The sequence below is a fragment of the Osmerus eperlanus genome, chromosome 6 (assembly GCF_963692335.1).
Source record: "Osmerus eperlanus chromosome 6, fOsmEpe2.1, whole genome shotgun sequence".
NCBI lineage: Eukaryota > Metazoa > Chordata > Actinopteri > Osmeriformes > Osmeridae > Osmerus > Osmerus eperlanus.
The window spans coordinates 14,939,245-14,955,795 of NC_085023.1; the positions used below are offsets into that span (position 1 = coordinate 14,939,245).

At 44.1% G+C, this 16,551-nt stretch overlaps 1 protein-coding gene across 5 annotated transcripts; it reads left to right on the forward strand.

Annotated features, from left to right (window-relative positions):
• Positions 1 to 1,309: 1,309 nt before the first annotated feature.
• col17a1b (collagen, type XVII, alpha 1b) lies at positions 1,310 to 16,510 on the forward strand. 5 transcript variants are annotated; one of them, XM_062463797.1, is made up of 56 exons: positions 1,310 to 1,481; positions 3,038 to 3,108; positions 3,468 to 3,509; positions 3,638 to 3,748; positions 3,869 to 4,261; positions 4,352 to 4,399; positions 4,516 to 4,551; positions 4,718 to 4,768; positions 4,873 to 5,022; positions 5,222 to 5,413; positions 5,499 to 5,581; positions 5,792 to 5,867; positions 5,956 to 6,099; positions 6,325 to 6,414; positions 6,557 to 6,601; positions 6,779 to 6,937; positions 7,158 to 7,460; positions 7,677 to 7,727; positions 7,860 to 7,886; positions 8,051 to 8,077; positions 8,190 to 8,252; positions 8,363 to 8,467; positions 8,576 to 8,638; positions 8,754 to 8,789; positions 8,923 to 8,976; positions 9,090 to 9,125; positions 9,238 to 9,273; positions 9,367 to 9,429; positions 9,635 to 9,670; positions 9,804 to 9,875; positions 9,981 to 10,007; positions 10,162 to 10,197; positions 10,290 to 10,325; positions 10,464 to 10,544; positions 10,664 to 10,699; positions 10,798 to 10,890; positions 11,051 to 11,113; positions 11,238 to 11,288; positions 11,376 to 11,438; positions 11,586 to 11,645; positions 11,790 to 11,816; positions 11,947 to 11,997; positions 12,103 to 12,180; positions 12,266 to 12,313; positions 12,396 to 12,509; positions 12,609 to 12,725; positions 12,878 to 13,006; positions 13,178 to 13,294; positions 13,423 to 13,539; positions 13,715 to 13,876; positions 13,993 to 14,139; positions 14,300 to 14,500; positions 14,718 to 14,882; positions 14,993 to 15,073; positions 15,222 to 15,302; positions 15,688 to 16,510. In XM_062463797.1, exons 2-56 carry the CDS (start codon positions 3,048 to 3,050, stop codon positions 15,735 to 15,737), a joined length of 4,884 nt encoding a protein of 1,627 aa, XP_062319781.1. In that variant the 5' UTR covers positions 1,310 to 1,481; positions 3,038 to 3,047; the 3' UTR covers positions 15,738 to 16,510. The 5 variants fall into 5 exon arrangements, with proteins under 5 accessions (XP_062319781.1, XP_062319783.1, XP_062319779.1 ...); XM_062463799.1 differs by having other exon boundaries at positions 3,041 to 3,108; positions 5,499 to 5,582; positions 5,796 to 5,867; XM_062463795.1 differs by having other exon boundaries at positions 3,041 to 3,108.
• The last annotated feature ends 41 nt before the right edge of the window (positions 16,511 to 16,551 follow it).

Sequence of the window (16,551 nt, forward strand, 5' to 3'; positions counted from 1 at the left end):
TCTGTAGCCTTGGGGAGAAAGGTGTGGGTTGAAAAGGTATCTTGTCTTGACTTGAACATCACCAATTGGTTGTCTGATATTACATACCTCGGGGAATAGAGACATTTCAGAAATCAGTTCAATGAGTTAAATCACTTGTGTCTATGAGTCAGACTGTTTGCTTGGTTCCTGTTGTGTTGTCATGTGATACTGCAGGACACTTTGTGCAGTCAGAACAAAGGTCTGAAAACGCATATATTCAGGGAGGGTCTAGTCAGTAGGGTTAGGGTTAGACTTATTGTGGCGTGAATTCCCATTTTTTACCTGCTATCTTTTATAAATTTCAACTATTTCAAATTTACTTTTGGTCTGCATTTTGCTTTTCTGCTAGGTAGTGCATTTCTAAATACCTCGAGGTGATGTTATATTATTATAGTTATTTCCCCTGGGACTTGAAGAAAACAAAGAAATGATATATGTCTCAGTACTAACTATAAAACACCGTAGAATTTGACAGCATGTCATTATCACTTTCTTCCCTACTTCAAACTGAGTCATCATCAGTGATGCATCATGCAGTTCTCCACATGCTTGCTGGAAAGCAGAATTAATTCTCCAGGGCATGGTCCAAAATGAAGGAGAGGTGTAGTGTAGTCATACTGAGTGGGTGGGTGGCTGTTTGAGCAGGGTGTGGTGGGGTGGGGATCATGCCCTCTCAAAAGAAGAGGAGATAAGGAACACATGGCCCCCAGGAGAGATTGGGAGAAGTCTTGTGATGATGACTAACAGACAATATGCATTTAGGCCTCACAATAAGGTCAATGCTATGTGATAAACTGCAATAAACTGTTCAAGTTTAAGTCAAGTTCAAGTCTTTTATTGTCAGATTTGTCAGAACTTTATTGTCAGAACTGTGATTTACAAACAGATTGTATGTTGATGCCATCGCACAAAGATATATAATGCAAATGTGCAACTTTATCATTATGTTCAAGACAGTTTGTGTCTGTATTTGTTTTTGTAACCTTATTCCCAGGCTGTGTGTGTGTATGGAAATAGAGGGGGTTCTCCCACAATAATTAAATGCTGTGGAAATGACCCCCCTAGACTGTCAAATTGATGTTTTTTGTTTGCTGTTGTCATGTTAGATCGACTTTGTTTATTTGAATATGTTCAAGAAAGCTCTGTCTGTCTGAGTTTAAGTCAATTGGCCATTCCCCAGGGCATACCTTTTTAGGCGTAATTCTTTTTTACCTGCCAAGAACTAGATGGGCGCGGCTGGGACAAAAGCAACGCTGCCCTGTTTTGACTTGCCTGACAAAGTCGAGAAAGAAAATAAGAGTGAAAAAAGAAACATAAGGACACACCATCCCACAAACGTTCAGTAGCAGTTCTCATATTTAAACAATTTCTATTTATTGACTAAATTCAGCGATCCACGGAATCAGAAGATTTAGCGCGCACCTTTCCCCAACAATCGTTCGTTTGGAAAGCTTTTAAAGGTAAGATATCCCGTTTACTACAGCTCGAAAGGAGCAGAGTTTAACATAATTTAACATCTAAAACTATGCTTTCAGGTAGACTACCAGTGAGGCAAATAATTATGTTTGGCATTGTGATGCTCTCGTTGGTCCACCTGATGTTGCTGACCATGCATGACTGTGTTTAGCCTGGCACTGTTTTATAAAATCATGACCAGTAGGCCTATCGTGCAGTCTGTTTTAAGACTGAAAAGTTGTTTTCGTTTATTTGTTTATTTATGGAAGATATGTAGCCCATATTTTTGTACTTTATCAATGCTTTTACCAGGAATATATGCACTTTCTGGACTAAACAGCAGTATATACAGCGGCGTTGTGAGACATAAAACTATACTGGGGCACATCAGGCCCCATATTCATTCCTTTTTTTCTTTCAAGCTTGCTGCACACAATGCAATACTCGGCTATAGAAACTCCCCTTGCTTAACCCACTATACCACAGTTCAGGTAAGCAAGTTTGATATCAGATTTGGCAGGGACATCAATATGCAAGCGCACACATTTTTTTTGCATTCATTTGAGCGCATATACCGTTTTTTATTTATTTAATGTAATATTGTTTTTATGTTTTAGTCAAAATAAGATGATCGGTAGGCCTATCATTTAGAGATTTAGTTATGTTTTCTTAGCCTACCTCAATTGACTTGTGTGCCGAGTCCAACACCTGGACTTCTGTGTGTGTGCTGCAGCTAACATGGAATTCTGCGTGCATCGGTTTGTGTTTTCGGTTTGTGTTTTCGGTTAAAACTGCTTTGATTTTACAAGCGTTGATTGGCATAGTGCGTTTATTTTTTCCGGGATTATCAATCAAAATGAATGCACTGACTAATAAAGTAAATTATTAAAACTCAAACTTTAAATTTTACTCGGGCACAGCATATTTATACTGGGGCACGTGCCCCAGTAAAAGGGGTCTAACGATGCCCCTGAGTATTTATAAAGGTGTAACAACTTTTCAATAGCTTTGGAATAGTCATGGCCTTTCAGTAAGCTGTTGACAAAGTTGGGCAGAATCTCCATGTTGCTAAAAGTTTATTATTAAATTGTTGCATTTGAAACTGAATTTCTGCCTTTCAGATTCCTTTCATGATTAAATACACATGTGAACTGATTGTGTGCACAATCTTTTTCAGTGTCGATGCTGTAAGGGTGTGGTCTTTGAGTTATGCTTATGGCTTTTTCTACATTGAACTACACAATAGTCCTCTTTTACCTCTTTGTTAGCCTGGTCCTTCCAAATAAGTTTACAAAGTTATTTTGGTCTGCCAATTGAAACCTGTTTTGATTTCTTTGATGTACAGTAGGCTACTGTTCTGTATGTCTTGAATGCAAAGTGAGAAGTTTGCTTCTGGCACATACTTCCTCTACTTGCTTTAACTTATGTATGCTTTTTAAAATCCATTTTGTTATATAAATGTATCTTATTGTTACTCCAACATGTTTCTTGGTTTGAGATGTTACCAAGGCAAGTCCACAGTAATGTAATTGTGGTGTTTTTGCATGATTTGCTGTCTTAGTAGCTATGGAATGGATGATTTAATATCAACAAGACATAGAAACCACTCAGGAGGCAGCTCAGGAGGAAAGGGTGAGACACAAGTTAGGATTCTTTTACACACATACTTATACAGTATGTATATTATTAACTTGTATATTTTGTAAGTTGGTTAGTATGGTGATACATTCTATTGCAAACTGATATTATCAACAAATTTCGATTCCTAAACAGAACTCCTGCTGCAGGGTATGGGCTATAAAAGCAGACTTGTGCTTGAAATTAGATATTTTCACAAAGCTGCAAAAGTTGGCTTACGGGCATTTATTATCATATAACTCATTTTAGACAGGCCATACTCAATGTACAAAGTGTCACTCAGTGGGTACTGATATTATATATTTTCTCAATACTGAATAATGTTGCTTTTTTTGTTTGCTTGGCGATGCCAGAAACTACAACCTCAACGAGTAGACTGACATCTCTTCCACCGAGTGAGTTTGGTTACTTGCTTGTCCAGATGAAATGATAATGGGTCTGCTTGCATATAATAATCAAGAAACTAATTCATATTATGTATGTCTGCCATGCTTGACTTCCCCACGTGTGTTCTTATCACCAGAAGGCACTAGCGGATCTAGTTCTCACAAGAGTATGTCCAGCAATGCTGGAGGCTTGGGGTTGGAGAAGAATGTTTTGATTCAAAACAGCAGTGAAAGTTATTACACTTCCTGTGAGATATTTCATAATTCTTTATACGTTTATAACTACATTCATTCCTGCAATTAGTACACAGATTTGTATTGCCCTTTAACACTAGCCGTAACATTTGAGTGTTGTTCTCTGCCTCTAGCCTCTGTGGGTGTCAATGCCAGTGGATCCAGCCTCTCCTCTGGGGTCTACAATGGAGGAGACTCCTATGGAGGGCAAAGAGAAGGAGTTTGGAGTGGAGGAGGTGGAGGAGGTGGAGGAGGAGGAGGAGGGGGAGGAGGTGGTGGAGGAGGAGGAGGGGGAGGAGGTGGAGGAGGAGGAAGAAGTGGAGCAGGGGGAGGAAGTGGTGGTGGCGGTGGCGGAGGTGGTGGAGGTTACTCACTAGGATTGTCAGCTGGAGGGAGCTCAGGGTCAAAGGTGAAGTCGAGCTCATCAGCGGGCACCAGGAGAACCCACAGCTCTGCCTCCACAGGGGGTCTCTCCCCAGTCCTGCTGGACAGGAAGAACATGAGCAGCCGCTCTGGGGGCTATGATGGTGAGTTAGAGTCCAGACAGCCAACTGCATAATGTGATCAATTCACTGGTAACTTCTGATGGCATAACGTGTCCTCTCTCCTTCTCTCAGGAAGCTCAAGTGACAATTCCTCCCCAGAGTTTAAACGCAAAGACTATGGTAAATAATCCTTGAAAAAGGGGAAACCGTATTCCGAGATCGTATTGTGCACAACTGGCTATTATACACTGCCTGTGTGTGTTTGCGTGTGTGTGTGTGTGCATGTTTATTTAAAGGTTCGGGAGCCACCAGGGGACGGAGTCACACCAGAGGTACAAACAAACCAGTGCCCCCTTGCAACAGCAATTGAAACACGACAGCAACATGATGTTAAAGCAACTTTAACTCATACTAAAAACTCCTTCCCTTTGCCCGTTTGGTTTTTGCGTTGACATAGTAACATCTGTACAGCTACTAATATGTTATCTTGTACCTCAGAGAGTGAGATCCGAGCCAGGCTGCAAAGTGCTTCTCCATCCGCCTCCAGATGTGAGTATAGTTTTTTTGGGAACTTTGAATTTGTGGTCTGTGCAGTGTGTAGGCTCCGTCATGTTTACCGTCCTGGAACCGCTAACCCTGTCGCTTCTCTGTAGGGGCGGAGCTGGAGGATGTGAAGAGACTGCTGAAGGGAGGGCGCTCCAACAGTGTCAGCCCCACACGCTCCTCCTCCACGTCCACCACCCTGCCTGTCCCCAGGAAGGCTGTTGTGGAGACCAAGATACGCACTGGGGCCTCCCAGACAGGTACAGCTTCACCTAGTGGTCAAAGCACCCCTCTGCACGTATGCACTCTATGCCCCATCTTGTGGCATCTGAACAGTTTGGTTACTGATTTTTCGTTACTTGGTGTTACTGGTCATTAATCCGACGTATTGAGAGTAGAGAGTGACAATTGGGTAGGTTTCCTTTTGATTGTATGAACTGCTTCCGTGGTTCTCTCCAGTGGCAGGTCAATATGAGCCCACCACTCTGGACTCCACCCTACCATCCTACTCCTGGTCCAGCTCCACCCTTCCCTCCTCCTCCAGCACCATCGTCCCCAGCAGCGGCCACTACGGTTACCACAGCAACACCAACAACATGTCCCCGGGCTCCTCCCCGCTCAATGCCACTTCCTCGCCTTCGTCTTTGTCAGGTGACGAGTGCTCTTCACCAACTTTGCACTTTCATCAGTGCAATGAAAGCACTGTGTCTTTGAGCATGTTTGTGTTTGCTTGCAGTGTACGGGTTTCAGAACAACCTGTCTCCCACATCCAGTACTGTCCTTAGTACCAGTGGGGTCAACACACACGCAGGGATGTCAGGTATGTTGGGCAATAAATACAAATTAAATGATTATCCCCTTAGATTTGGATTTGTTCCCTCATCTGTGTTTTCTTTATTTGGGCCTGTGTGTGCATGTTTGTGGTTACCGTATGTATGTGTGTGTGCATGTTTGTGGTTACCGTATGTATGTGTGTGTGCATGTTTGTGGTTACCGTATGTATGTGTGTGTGCATGTGTGCGTGTGCTTGCAGGTGGATATGGAGTACAGAAGAATGGATCAAACAGTGTGGGTCTTGTGAGCACTGGAGTTTCCACCTCAACAAGTAAGCCTGTTTTGTTTGCTTGCGTTTGTTTTGTAAGGGTTTACCTTTACACTGTCAAATACTAAATCAAGTCCCTCAATTATGTCAGACTCTAGGTCAGTAGCTGATGATACAAACAGGAAAGATTTCAAGTACCTGATTCTGGAAAAAGAGAATTATCCAGGCAAGAGGGACACAGAAGTTCTCCTTATGTCTAAAGACAGTGGGAAGAACTTCAGCAGCACTACAGCAGGTGAATGTGCTCCTTATTTCTCACTCTAAGTTGTCATCAGCTACTTAGAACCGGTTTTTATCCCGTTATACATTTGTAAAGGAAATATTCTATAATAAACTCACACATTGCTTAAACTGTTGCTTTGGCAATACCTGGGTTCGTTTGTATTAAATATTGTGTTAATACAGATTGTTTGTACATTTTTTACGTGTTCTAATTGGGCTGTTTTTTGTGTTATTTCAGTTTCCCTCTCAGACAATTCTATGAAGAAAGGGAAAATGTCATCGAGCTACACTGAGACCACTCCACTGAAGTCTGAGTCTGGAGCTTATTGTGAGCACTATCACTGACTATATTGATTGTACACTAGGAGCATATTGTGAGCACTATCACTGACTACATTGACTGTACACTAGGAGGAGGCAACTGTTCAAATTGATAATTTTTTTAACTCAAGGAAATGTTGTTTGTCCAGATGGATCCCCCATGGTGTCAACGAAAGACAAAGCCACATATGCAGGTATAAGACAAATGATGCATACTGCCTGTAGATCGTCACATACTGTATATAGTATTGCTTGAGTGAATCATTGTTGCGAAAGGAATCGACATACCGCGATGTTGGTGTTTCAAGTTGCTATTGCGCTGTCTCTGAGGAGAACGTGCCCAAAATCTTATGGCAAATGGTGTTCCGCAGAGATCCATAAAGAGGGGGAGTACTATGGAGGAGGAGGAGGAGGAGAAGGAGGAGGCTGTGGCTGTGACGAGTCCTGCTGCTCCTGGTGGAAGTGGCTGCTGGCTCTGCTGCTGCTCTCCCTGCTCCTCCTGGGGCTGCTGTTTGGCCTCATCGCTCTGGGTGAGTCCCTCTAGCCCAACTCCCCTCCATAGTCTTCTAGCAGGTGATGTCATCCTAACAAGACACGTCCTCGTTGTTGACGAGCTGACTAGTCGGCGTCAACACAACACCTAAACCAGGGCTGCTGTTGGACTCAAAATGAATTTGTGGACACATGAAATCTACTAAGTCTACTAAGGCTTGATCCTTCATGACCCCCTCACGCCTTCCCTCTCCTCAGCCGACGAAGTGAAGAAGCTGAAGTCTCGTGTGGCGGCCCTGGAGTCTGAGTCATCCGCCAGCTCTGCCCGGACTAGTCGTCTGTCTGCCTCTGCCAACGACGTCAATACACTGCAGTCTGGTTCTTACATGGACAGCGGGGGCTACGCCCGTGCCGATAACGGCCTGAACTTGGGCACAAACCTAGACACAGGCACGGGCACCTTCCTGGGCACTGGTACCAATGGGCAAGTAGACAATGATGCCCTCCAGAGGACCATCCAGCAAATGATGAGGGCTGAACTGCAGTCACAGTCATTCAGAGGTAGTGCTCAAGCATAAAATACTCTCTTAAATTCTCTCTCTCTCTCTCTCTCTCTCTCTCTCTCTCTCTCTCTCTCTCTCTCTCTCTCTCTCTCTCTCTCTCTCTCTCTCTCTCTCTCTCTCTCTCTCTCTCTCTCTCTCTCTCTCTCTCACACTCACACTCACACTCACACACACACAAACACACACTGATAGTGTGTAATTTCGTGTTTCACAGCCCTTCTTACCTCGTCTGTGAGAGGAGAGAGGGGAGAGCCAGGACCCAAAGGTGAGATCACAGACATCACTGTATAAACTATGCATACTGGATCATCAACATGGTGGTACAGGAGGTAGTCGTCTGTAATCACAGTCACATGACATGGCAGTTACTCTTGGTAACTTATCCTTTCTTTTTCAGGTGATATAGGAAGTCCTGGAACTAAAGGTTTGTGGATAAGTATTTATAAATATACAGCATTCATTGTATATTTACCGTTGATTATATTTGAGCTAGTTTGCTCTCATCTAGCATAATACGTCATAGGTAAAGACAATCATTGATTCCTTTTCTTGTATGTCCATTATTTCATTCAATCACCCATGTTACAGGTGACAATGGTTTTCCAGGACTACCAGGTATGGACATCATTTCAAAGATTGTGGTATTTTTGAAAACACAATTCTTTAACCATTCTTTGTAGAACTGCTTAGTAATCCAGTGGTGACACACTTTGACCTCTGACCCCAGGGCCTCCAGGTTCCATGGGTCACTTTGGACCAGAAGGACCCAAAGGACAGAAAGGAAGTGCAGGTACATGCATCACTTTGTCCGCTTATACGGCATCATCATTTTTAAAGTGTACTAGTGTGTATTATGAATTGATGTACCACAAATGTGTGTGTCTGTGTTGGTGTGTGCAGGGGACCATGGAGCAGAGGGACCCTCAGGACTCAGGGGTCGTGAGGGACCAACAGGGCCCAGAGGGGAGCCAGGTCCCTCAGGGTTTGGAGAAAAGGGGGACAAAGGTACCGCAGGAAGTAAAACACGAACTGATCTAGTATCAATTACTTCTCCCAAACTTTTTACTTGAAGCATACAGCGTAACAACTCATGGTTGCTTGTGTATCTCCCAGGTTCTTCTGGAGAACCGGGGCCTCCTGGTTCTGCTGGTCAAGTTGGTCTGGTCGGACCCAAAGGTAAGTCCCCGATAGTGTTGATGTTTCAGATCCACAACCATGCTCCGAGAGTACACTGAGAACGCTGAAGGACTGAAGATGTAGAACTGTTAAATCACTCCTTGTTGTGTTTCAGGCTCACCTGGAGCTTCTGGGTCTCCTGGCACTCCTGGTCAGTCTCTTTGATTATCCTCCACCTACTGGACAATGGCACTGTTAATGTGTATGATAGATATGTATGCTGTGTAGGCATGAGTACGCACTTTTAAAAGTTTGGATTTAACTTTACGTTTGTGTTGTTTCAGGTCAACCAGGCCCTCAAGGCTTCCGTGGGGAATCAGGACCAAGTGGACCTAAGGGTATGTCCAAGATTAATGAATGAGACTTGGTATCATAGTTGATGAATGACTCATAGATATGAGATCAGACTGATGCAGGGGTCTTAAATGCTGGTCTCATCTCTTCTATGTAGGGGAGAGAGGCACTGCTGGATCTCAGGGCATCAAAGGTTTGTTACTGCATGACTGCAAGTCTTGGTTTATCATACGAACGCACAATTATGTTCTTTGGATCTTGTGACGGATGACTGCCAATTAATTCGCTTGTGTTCAATATCTCAGGTGACCATGGAGAGAAAGGACCTCGAGGTTCCCCAGGTGAGTGTCTGATTACCAAAGACAGTAAACGGTCAGTATAATGGGTTTTGCCATCACCATGCTCTCCAACCCACTTCTCCTCTGTCCCTTCAGGTGATCCAGGGTTACCAGGACTGTCTGGGACAGCTGGAGAGAAAGGCCCTAAGGGTTCTGCAGGTCAGTAAAAAAACAAAAATACCAATAAAAAATATAGTCCAGCAGACGAAAGTTCATTATCTGCGATTGGGAGTAGGTAAGGGTAGGGGACTGAATTACTACTTTGTGATGCAGAATGATGACATCACATCAGCACGCCCACAATTGCGTATAAGGACCAAGGACCCTCTGACTTGTCTGTTAAAACACTTTGTTTGTCAAACAGGAGCCTCAGGAATTGACGGTGAAAAAGGACAACGGGGTAATGAACTGTCACCTTGAGATCTACTGTATTCACATTTAGCCATTTTGACCTCTGTGATATTGTTCCATCAAGCTTAAGCTTCCTCCCAGGGTCTCATATTGTATTAATAATGATATCATCCTGTTCTCAGGTGATCAGGGTCCTACTGGGTTACCTGGGATTCGGGGTGCAGTTGGACCTCCTGGAGATGCTGGCCTTCCAGGTAACAGATAAGAAGGATAAGCGGTAGAACATATACCATGAAGCTGTTTAACGAGCATTAGTGTTATGGTTGAAAGTCATTAAAATGTCAATCCTTGTACTTTAGGAACCCCTGGGATTCAAGGACCGCCAGGTAGATTATGTTTTACTGTCTAGACTTAGAGATTCCTCTCCTATTTGTAATGACATACATGACATTTTATGATCGTATTGACACTACGATTGGGTAGCAATGTTTATACTGTGTATTGTTCTGTTGCTCACAAAGCTCTGTATCCTTATTCTAGGAATAGCAGGAATCCCTGGACAGCCTGGACCTAAGGGTAACATTGACCAACCGTAAAAACTTCAATACAATTGACCGAATGCAAAATATACACGCTCTTATGAAGGTTTATGTTGCTGTTTATTTTAGGAGAAACAGGCGAGCCAGGAAGAATTGTCAGTGCAGGTAACAGACACTACATGAGATTTATTCTGTACTTTTGATTTGTATGAGTTCAAATTAATGTTGTATGTTAGAACCTATCTTCCAGCATGTTACAATGCATGTTAAAGATTTCAAATGTTGACCTTGGTGATTTTCTAGTGGGTTCTAACTCTGTGGCCATCCCTGGGCCCCCCGGCAGCCCTGGACCCCCCGGCACTGCTGGCCCTCCTGGCTTATCAGGTCAGACACACACACACAGATTACCAAGTCTTGAATTCACTTTTTCGCCCTCTGGATGAATGAAACCATCTGAATTCTCAAGGAGATGTGTTTCTCATAGAACTCCTCTGTCTTCACAGGCCCCATTGGCCCTGCTGGTCACCCTGGTCAGCCTGGTAGGTTATCTCATGCACTTTGCCAGTACTAACTGGAGCATGGATGTGGCCAGTTGTTGGGCTGGGTTCCATAGTATATTGAATATGTGAATCCTTAGGTCTTAAAGGTGACAGAGGAGACAGAGGCGAACAGGGAGAGGCAGGAATCTCAGTGAGAACCACAGAAACAGTGAGCTCATCCAGAGCTGACAGTAAGTACCGTATCTTGTGAGGAGACACTTTGTAGTAACCAAGTACAAATGATATTAGATTATATTATTATGATATTATTAAACTCATATAGCCTTCTAGAACGTAGGTTTCGCACCAATCAATATTGTTTCCAGGGTAACCCCTAGGTTTCTCTTCCAGGACAGTTTGGTTCTGCACCAATCCCAGGGCCACCAGGCCCTCCTGGACCCCCTGGATCCCCTGGTAAGCTCTTCCACTGTCAGCAAGCAAACAATTTTTACAGTGTTTGAAAGTGGTTCTTGATGGGTCTATACTCAGACCAAATGATGGCAAAATAGTATGAACATTTTCTGAATATAATCTTCAGGAGATAGCAGGTCAGGACCTCCCGGTCCTCGTGGTCCTCCAGGTGAAGCAGGTGAGCTTGACATCAAAAGCCAATATAACTTCCTCAACAGTGCGGACATAAGAAAATTGAGTTGTTCTGCCATTTCTATAACTGTAGGATACGGTAGACCTGGTCCAAGAGGAGAGAAAGGGGAGCCAGGAAGCTTTGTGCCCAATTCAGGTATGCAATGAACTACACTACCAATAATCCCCCAGATGGGTAAATAACACATCCTGTAAAGGCAAGCACAAATGTTGGCTTGTGGATTGTAATTTAATCTGGATGGTGATGACATACTTACAAGATGCATGTTGGTCTTTGACTCAGGAACCTTCTTTGCTGGACCTCCAGGACCTCCTGGTCCAGCAGGGCGCACAGGGTCACAGGGTACGTCAATGGAAAACCTCCCTCCACACTGAAACGTTTTTCATGACACGCTGTTCTTCGCCTTTATCGTCATTTTTCCTCAGATAATTTACAGTTTCCGTATTATTGTATTTACCCAATGAAACATTCACGTTTCTCTCACAGGTCTACCTGGGCCAAGAGGATTCCAAGGTGAGTAAGCTTTGAGTAGCCTTTTCCTTAAGAGGTACCAAAGTACAATGAACCAAGAAATACAATTCCATCATAATCTGAATATTTACAGTGATAATGCAGTCAGACATACTAATCTTCTCTCTCGTAGGTGATGCTGGCCAGCCAGGTCTGCCAGGAAGACCAGGAGGCTCTGACAGAGGTGAGATAGTCACCACCGTCCTCTAAAGCAACACAAAACTTCAATCCATTTCAAATGTAATGATTGCAGTGTCACATCACCGACCATTGTATTTGTTCCCCTCAGGAGAATCGTACAGCACAGTTCAGGGACCACCTGGACCCCCCGGTCCTGCAGGACGGCCAGGACCAGAGGGACGGAAAGGTAAACAGTTAGAAGCTCAACCATCTTCAAGTTCGGCATTCTCTATGCCTTTGGTTAAAGCTCTGCTTGTTTTGGTTTTTCCAAGGGGATTCTGGAGTACCCGGTTCTCCTGGTATTCCTGGCTCGTCTCGAGGTACGCTCTCATATTTGACCATTGGTTGTCAGTCACAATTCTCCTTTAGCTCACGTCTCTAACTCTGTATAATATTCAACAGGCGCAGCCTCAGCCACCCCAGGACCTCCTGGTCTTCCGGGTCCTCCTGGCATCCCAGGCATCCCAGGGACCTCATCCTCTGTTGATATGCGGCAATACATTACCGACTATCTAAGTATGAGCTTCGTAGCCATCACTGTCCCACAGTCACATCACTGAACCATTCAAACCTGTTGTATAGTGTTGTGAGGTCTTGCTTGTGTGCCTGTTTAAGGTAGGACTCAAGGTTCTGCTGTCTCTGGCCCCCCCGGCCCCCCTGGTCCTGCTGGAGTGCCAGGATCTTCTGCCTCAATTGAAGATATCTCTCAACATGTCATCGCCTTCCTGCACCGTAAGCCAACAAATGCTCTTCACTCTACCACATCGTGTGGCTATTACTTGAGACCACAAATACCTCTGATTAGAATAAGTCACATGATATCATAGCTAATTCAGTACAGTGGATGACCCCATATAATGAGTGTTTAAATGATGGTGTTCCAGGTTCAGGATACATTGGCGTTAGCGGTGCCCAGAGCTCCTCTGGATCCTCTGGCTCCTCTGGCTCTTCTAGATCATCTGGATCTTCTGGCTCTCAGCTCTCATCCTCAGAACTCATTTCATTACTACAGAGTGAGTCATTTTAACTCAACCTAATGTTTCATTTAGAGACCATGTTATGTTCACAAAAAACCCTGGAAAAAACCTAAACCTTTCTTAAAGACGTTTCAATGTAAGTTGCTGTATCAAAGACATCATGCTTCACTTCAAATACCCCTTCCTGAATATGGTGTTTGTGTTTAGGGGAAGATGTGAGGCGGTATATACAAGGTTTAAATGGGGCACATGGAACAAGGACAGGCGTCGCAGATAAGTACAACCCACAAGAAATCGCAGAATACGTCTACAGAATTGTGACCGGTATGCACAGCTGACCCTCCCTTCACAACCATGCTGCACTAGAGTCAGTGTCAAAGTGTGTATTGAAATCTAAGGCTCATTAATAGTTGAATTGTACCGCTAACCTCTCTCATGCGGTTGTTTTTCAGAGCGTGGTATTGGTGGCAGTCAGCCTGGACCTCCGGGTCCTCCTGGATCTTCAGGTCCTCCTGGGACCCCAGGGTTGCCTGGTACCTTTACTGGTGACTACTCCTCACTGTTGAGAAGTAAGACTCTCCCCGCGGACACAGCATCCCAGACTGCCTACTCACAACCATGATGGGTTTAACCCCTGAATATGTTGCCTCTTGATCAGAAGCTCTGGTTGGACCAGAAGAAAGGTTGCAATGCTCTTCCACCTTCTTCCTCTTCTTGGTTTGATCATTTTTTCATCTTCCCCAGGTTCAGAGTTCCGTGCCATGGTGAGTCGTTCAGCGGGACCCCCTGGACAACCTGGTTCCCCAGGCCTCCCTGGTCCCCCTGGCCCACCTGGCAGCACAGGAAGGTCAGTCAGCGTGGGCTCAACTGGCTACAGAGTGGAGGACATCCAACGTTATCTACAGAGTGAGTCTAGCTGAGAGAGCTTGGAGAGTATAGCACTGTCGGTTTGCCAGAGAGAACCTCCTAAACAAAATCTTGGTGTTGAGAGTGACCTTTTAATTCTTTCTGGTCCTTCCCAGGCTCCGGGTTCAGTGGTCCTCCTGGTCCTCCTGGTCCTCCTGGACCCCAGGGACCCCCAGCAAACTCCAGGGAACTTGTGCCTGATGTCAGCAACAGGAACTACCCACGAGAGCAGATTCGGGCTGAACTCCAGGAGTACTTGTCCAGTGAGTTACAATCGCTAACAATAAGCAACACTCAACCATCCATGTTATTGTTGTAGGTTATGTCCTGTTTCGACTATTACATTGGGGAAACTACACATTGTGTGTTTCATGGAGTTTTTAATGGACCTAAGACCGCTATGACAGATGGCTTGTTTTCTAGGTGATCACATACGGCGTTCCATGGTGGGCTCCCCAGGGCCTCCTGGCCCTCCTGGCCCCCGCGGCCTCAAAGGGGACAGTTACTCCCAGGGAGACCCTCGATACCACCAGGACTCTGAGCGCTCCCAGGCTGACGTGAGGAGACTCAGTGAGACCCTGGACTACTCAAACGTGGCCCTGAGAGTCACAGACTACATCCGGAGTGAGTGGATTGCAGCATCTGGCTTTCTATCTAGACTTTTTAATGTTCTCAATAAGCTTTCAATAATATTATTAGGTGGAAATCCAAGCGTTTTATTGCTTTGTGTTTGTCACTCCAATCGGACTCTAATATTTAATCAGACTGGGTTTGGGGCCCTGGGTTTGGACTCTGACCTCTAGTCTACACTTGTAAAACAAGATAAATCCTTGTTGTCCAGACCAAGGCTTACTGCAGGACTACCTGGTTGAGGGCCCCCGACGAGGAGGCATTATGGAGGTCCAAGGTCCACCAGGCCCTCCCGGCCCCCCTGGGGCCCCTGGGTACAGCCGTGTCATCGGCTCCTATGGGAATGTGACAGCTGACCTCATGGACTTCTTTAGAAGTGAGATCAAATTAGTTCAATTCTATTCTAGTTTAAACCCATCTCTTCTAGTTCACACCAGTAAATAACGGTTTACTTCAGTTTAACCCAGTTTCCTTCTTCTCTTATAGCGCATGGCACCATTGTTGGCCCCCCAGGCAGGCCTGGATCAAAGGGAGACAGAGGATACCAAGGTCCCAAAGGAGAGAAAGGTAAAGTAAGAGTGTGTTACAAGGTGGCATTAGCCTCAGTGAGTGAGACAGCAATAGCAGTCATTCACCAGTAAAGCGTTGTAACCTGGGTCAGCTGTGTGCCAAGGGAAGGTCAGTATTACTGGGACCTGACTGATCTCATCTGCAGGTGACATCGGCCACCCAGGACTACCAGGACTGCAAGGGTTCCCTGGTTATGACACCTCCAGACTAGAGACTGTCCAGACAGGTACAAATACATACCAACAACAACAGCCTAATGTCACTCACATGTGCATGTGTAGCCATTAAATCTATCACTGTGATTACTATGAATGACTACATAACTACATAGCAACACTGGCATATAGAAACATAATATTTACATTGGAACGACTATGTCATTACAAAGTTTCTACAGTTTAGATATGTAGGTAGGTGGGGAGGGAGACTCCGATGGTAAGAAGATGTGTTACAAAACCAAGATTAGTATTAACTTCTCGAACTTATCTAGTTAGAGAAGATTTCCCACCCCGATTTCTTCCATACAGATAGTAACCTCGCAGTAAACTACTAATGTAGTTGCATAGAAGTTGCTTACTGGTGTTAACAACTCACTTTGATTTGTCCTCCAGATGGCGTACGAGTTGGTCGTTATCGTCAACGTCGGAATGTTGGAACCTAATGTGTATTTTTCTAGCTTCAAGGACAAATTCATTAGATTCAGTCCTGTTTGTAGATGGAAATAGAGCAGTGTGTATATTAGATGCTGAATGTAGAGAATACTTCTTGCCTCACAAATTATACAACTTTGGATTTGACTGAATGCTGTTGAGTGGAAGGTTTGGGAAATGTATTGATGGGACTAGATTGCAATGTGACAGCTGTCTCAGTGAAGTGATTCTTTTGGTTGCAGGTCAGTGAGGTTGTATTTCTGTTTACATACAGTACAGGTGTATGCGGTTGTATTCTGTTTACCTATCTTTCTATGTCTCTTTATTTCTTAAGGGTATACACATGGGAGATTATACATTTGTAGGATATTAATGGTGATTAATGTTTCATAAAAATATATTTTAATTGCACTTATCAGTCTGCCAATATAGACAGAACATTTGACAATAAACGTTTTACTTGAGCACCCTTGTAGGAACGTCATATGGTACAACAGCTGTTGGTCACAGCATGAAATGTCATGGATAAAAGAATCTGCTAAATGAATACATTATTTTTTTTCTACCACAAGCTATTATCCACTATGACAAATGTTGTATTCTTAGTCAAATGTCACATGGTCCAACCTTATTGACCCAAAACTGATTGGAATGTATATTTTTATGACAGCACTGAAATTTACTTCACTTGATGTTGAAATGTTATTCCGATTTTCTTTTAACAATCTATTAATGCTAAATAAACGTGATTACCATTAAAGTCAAAGTAATTTAGAAACTGACATCCTGCCTTTTTCAGCATGTGAAAACTCAACTGCAAAAACT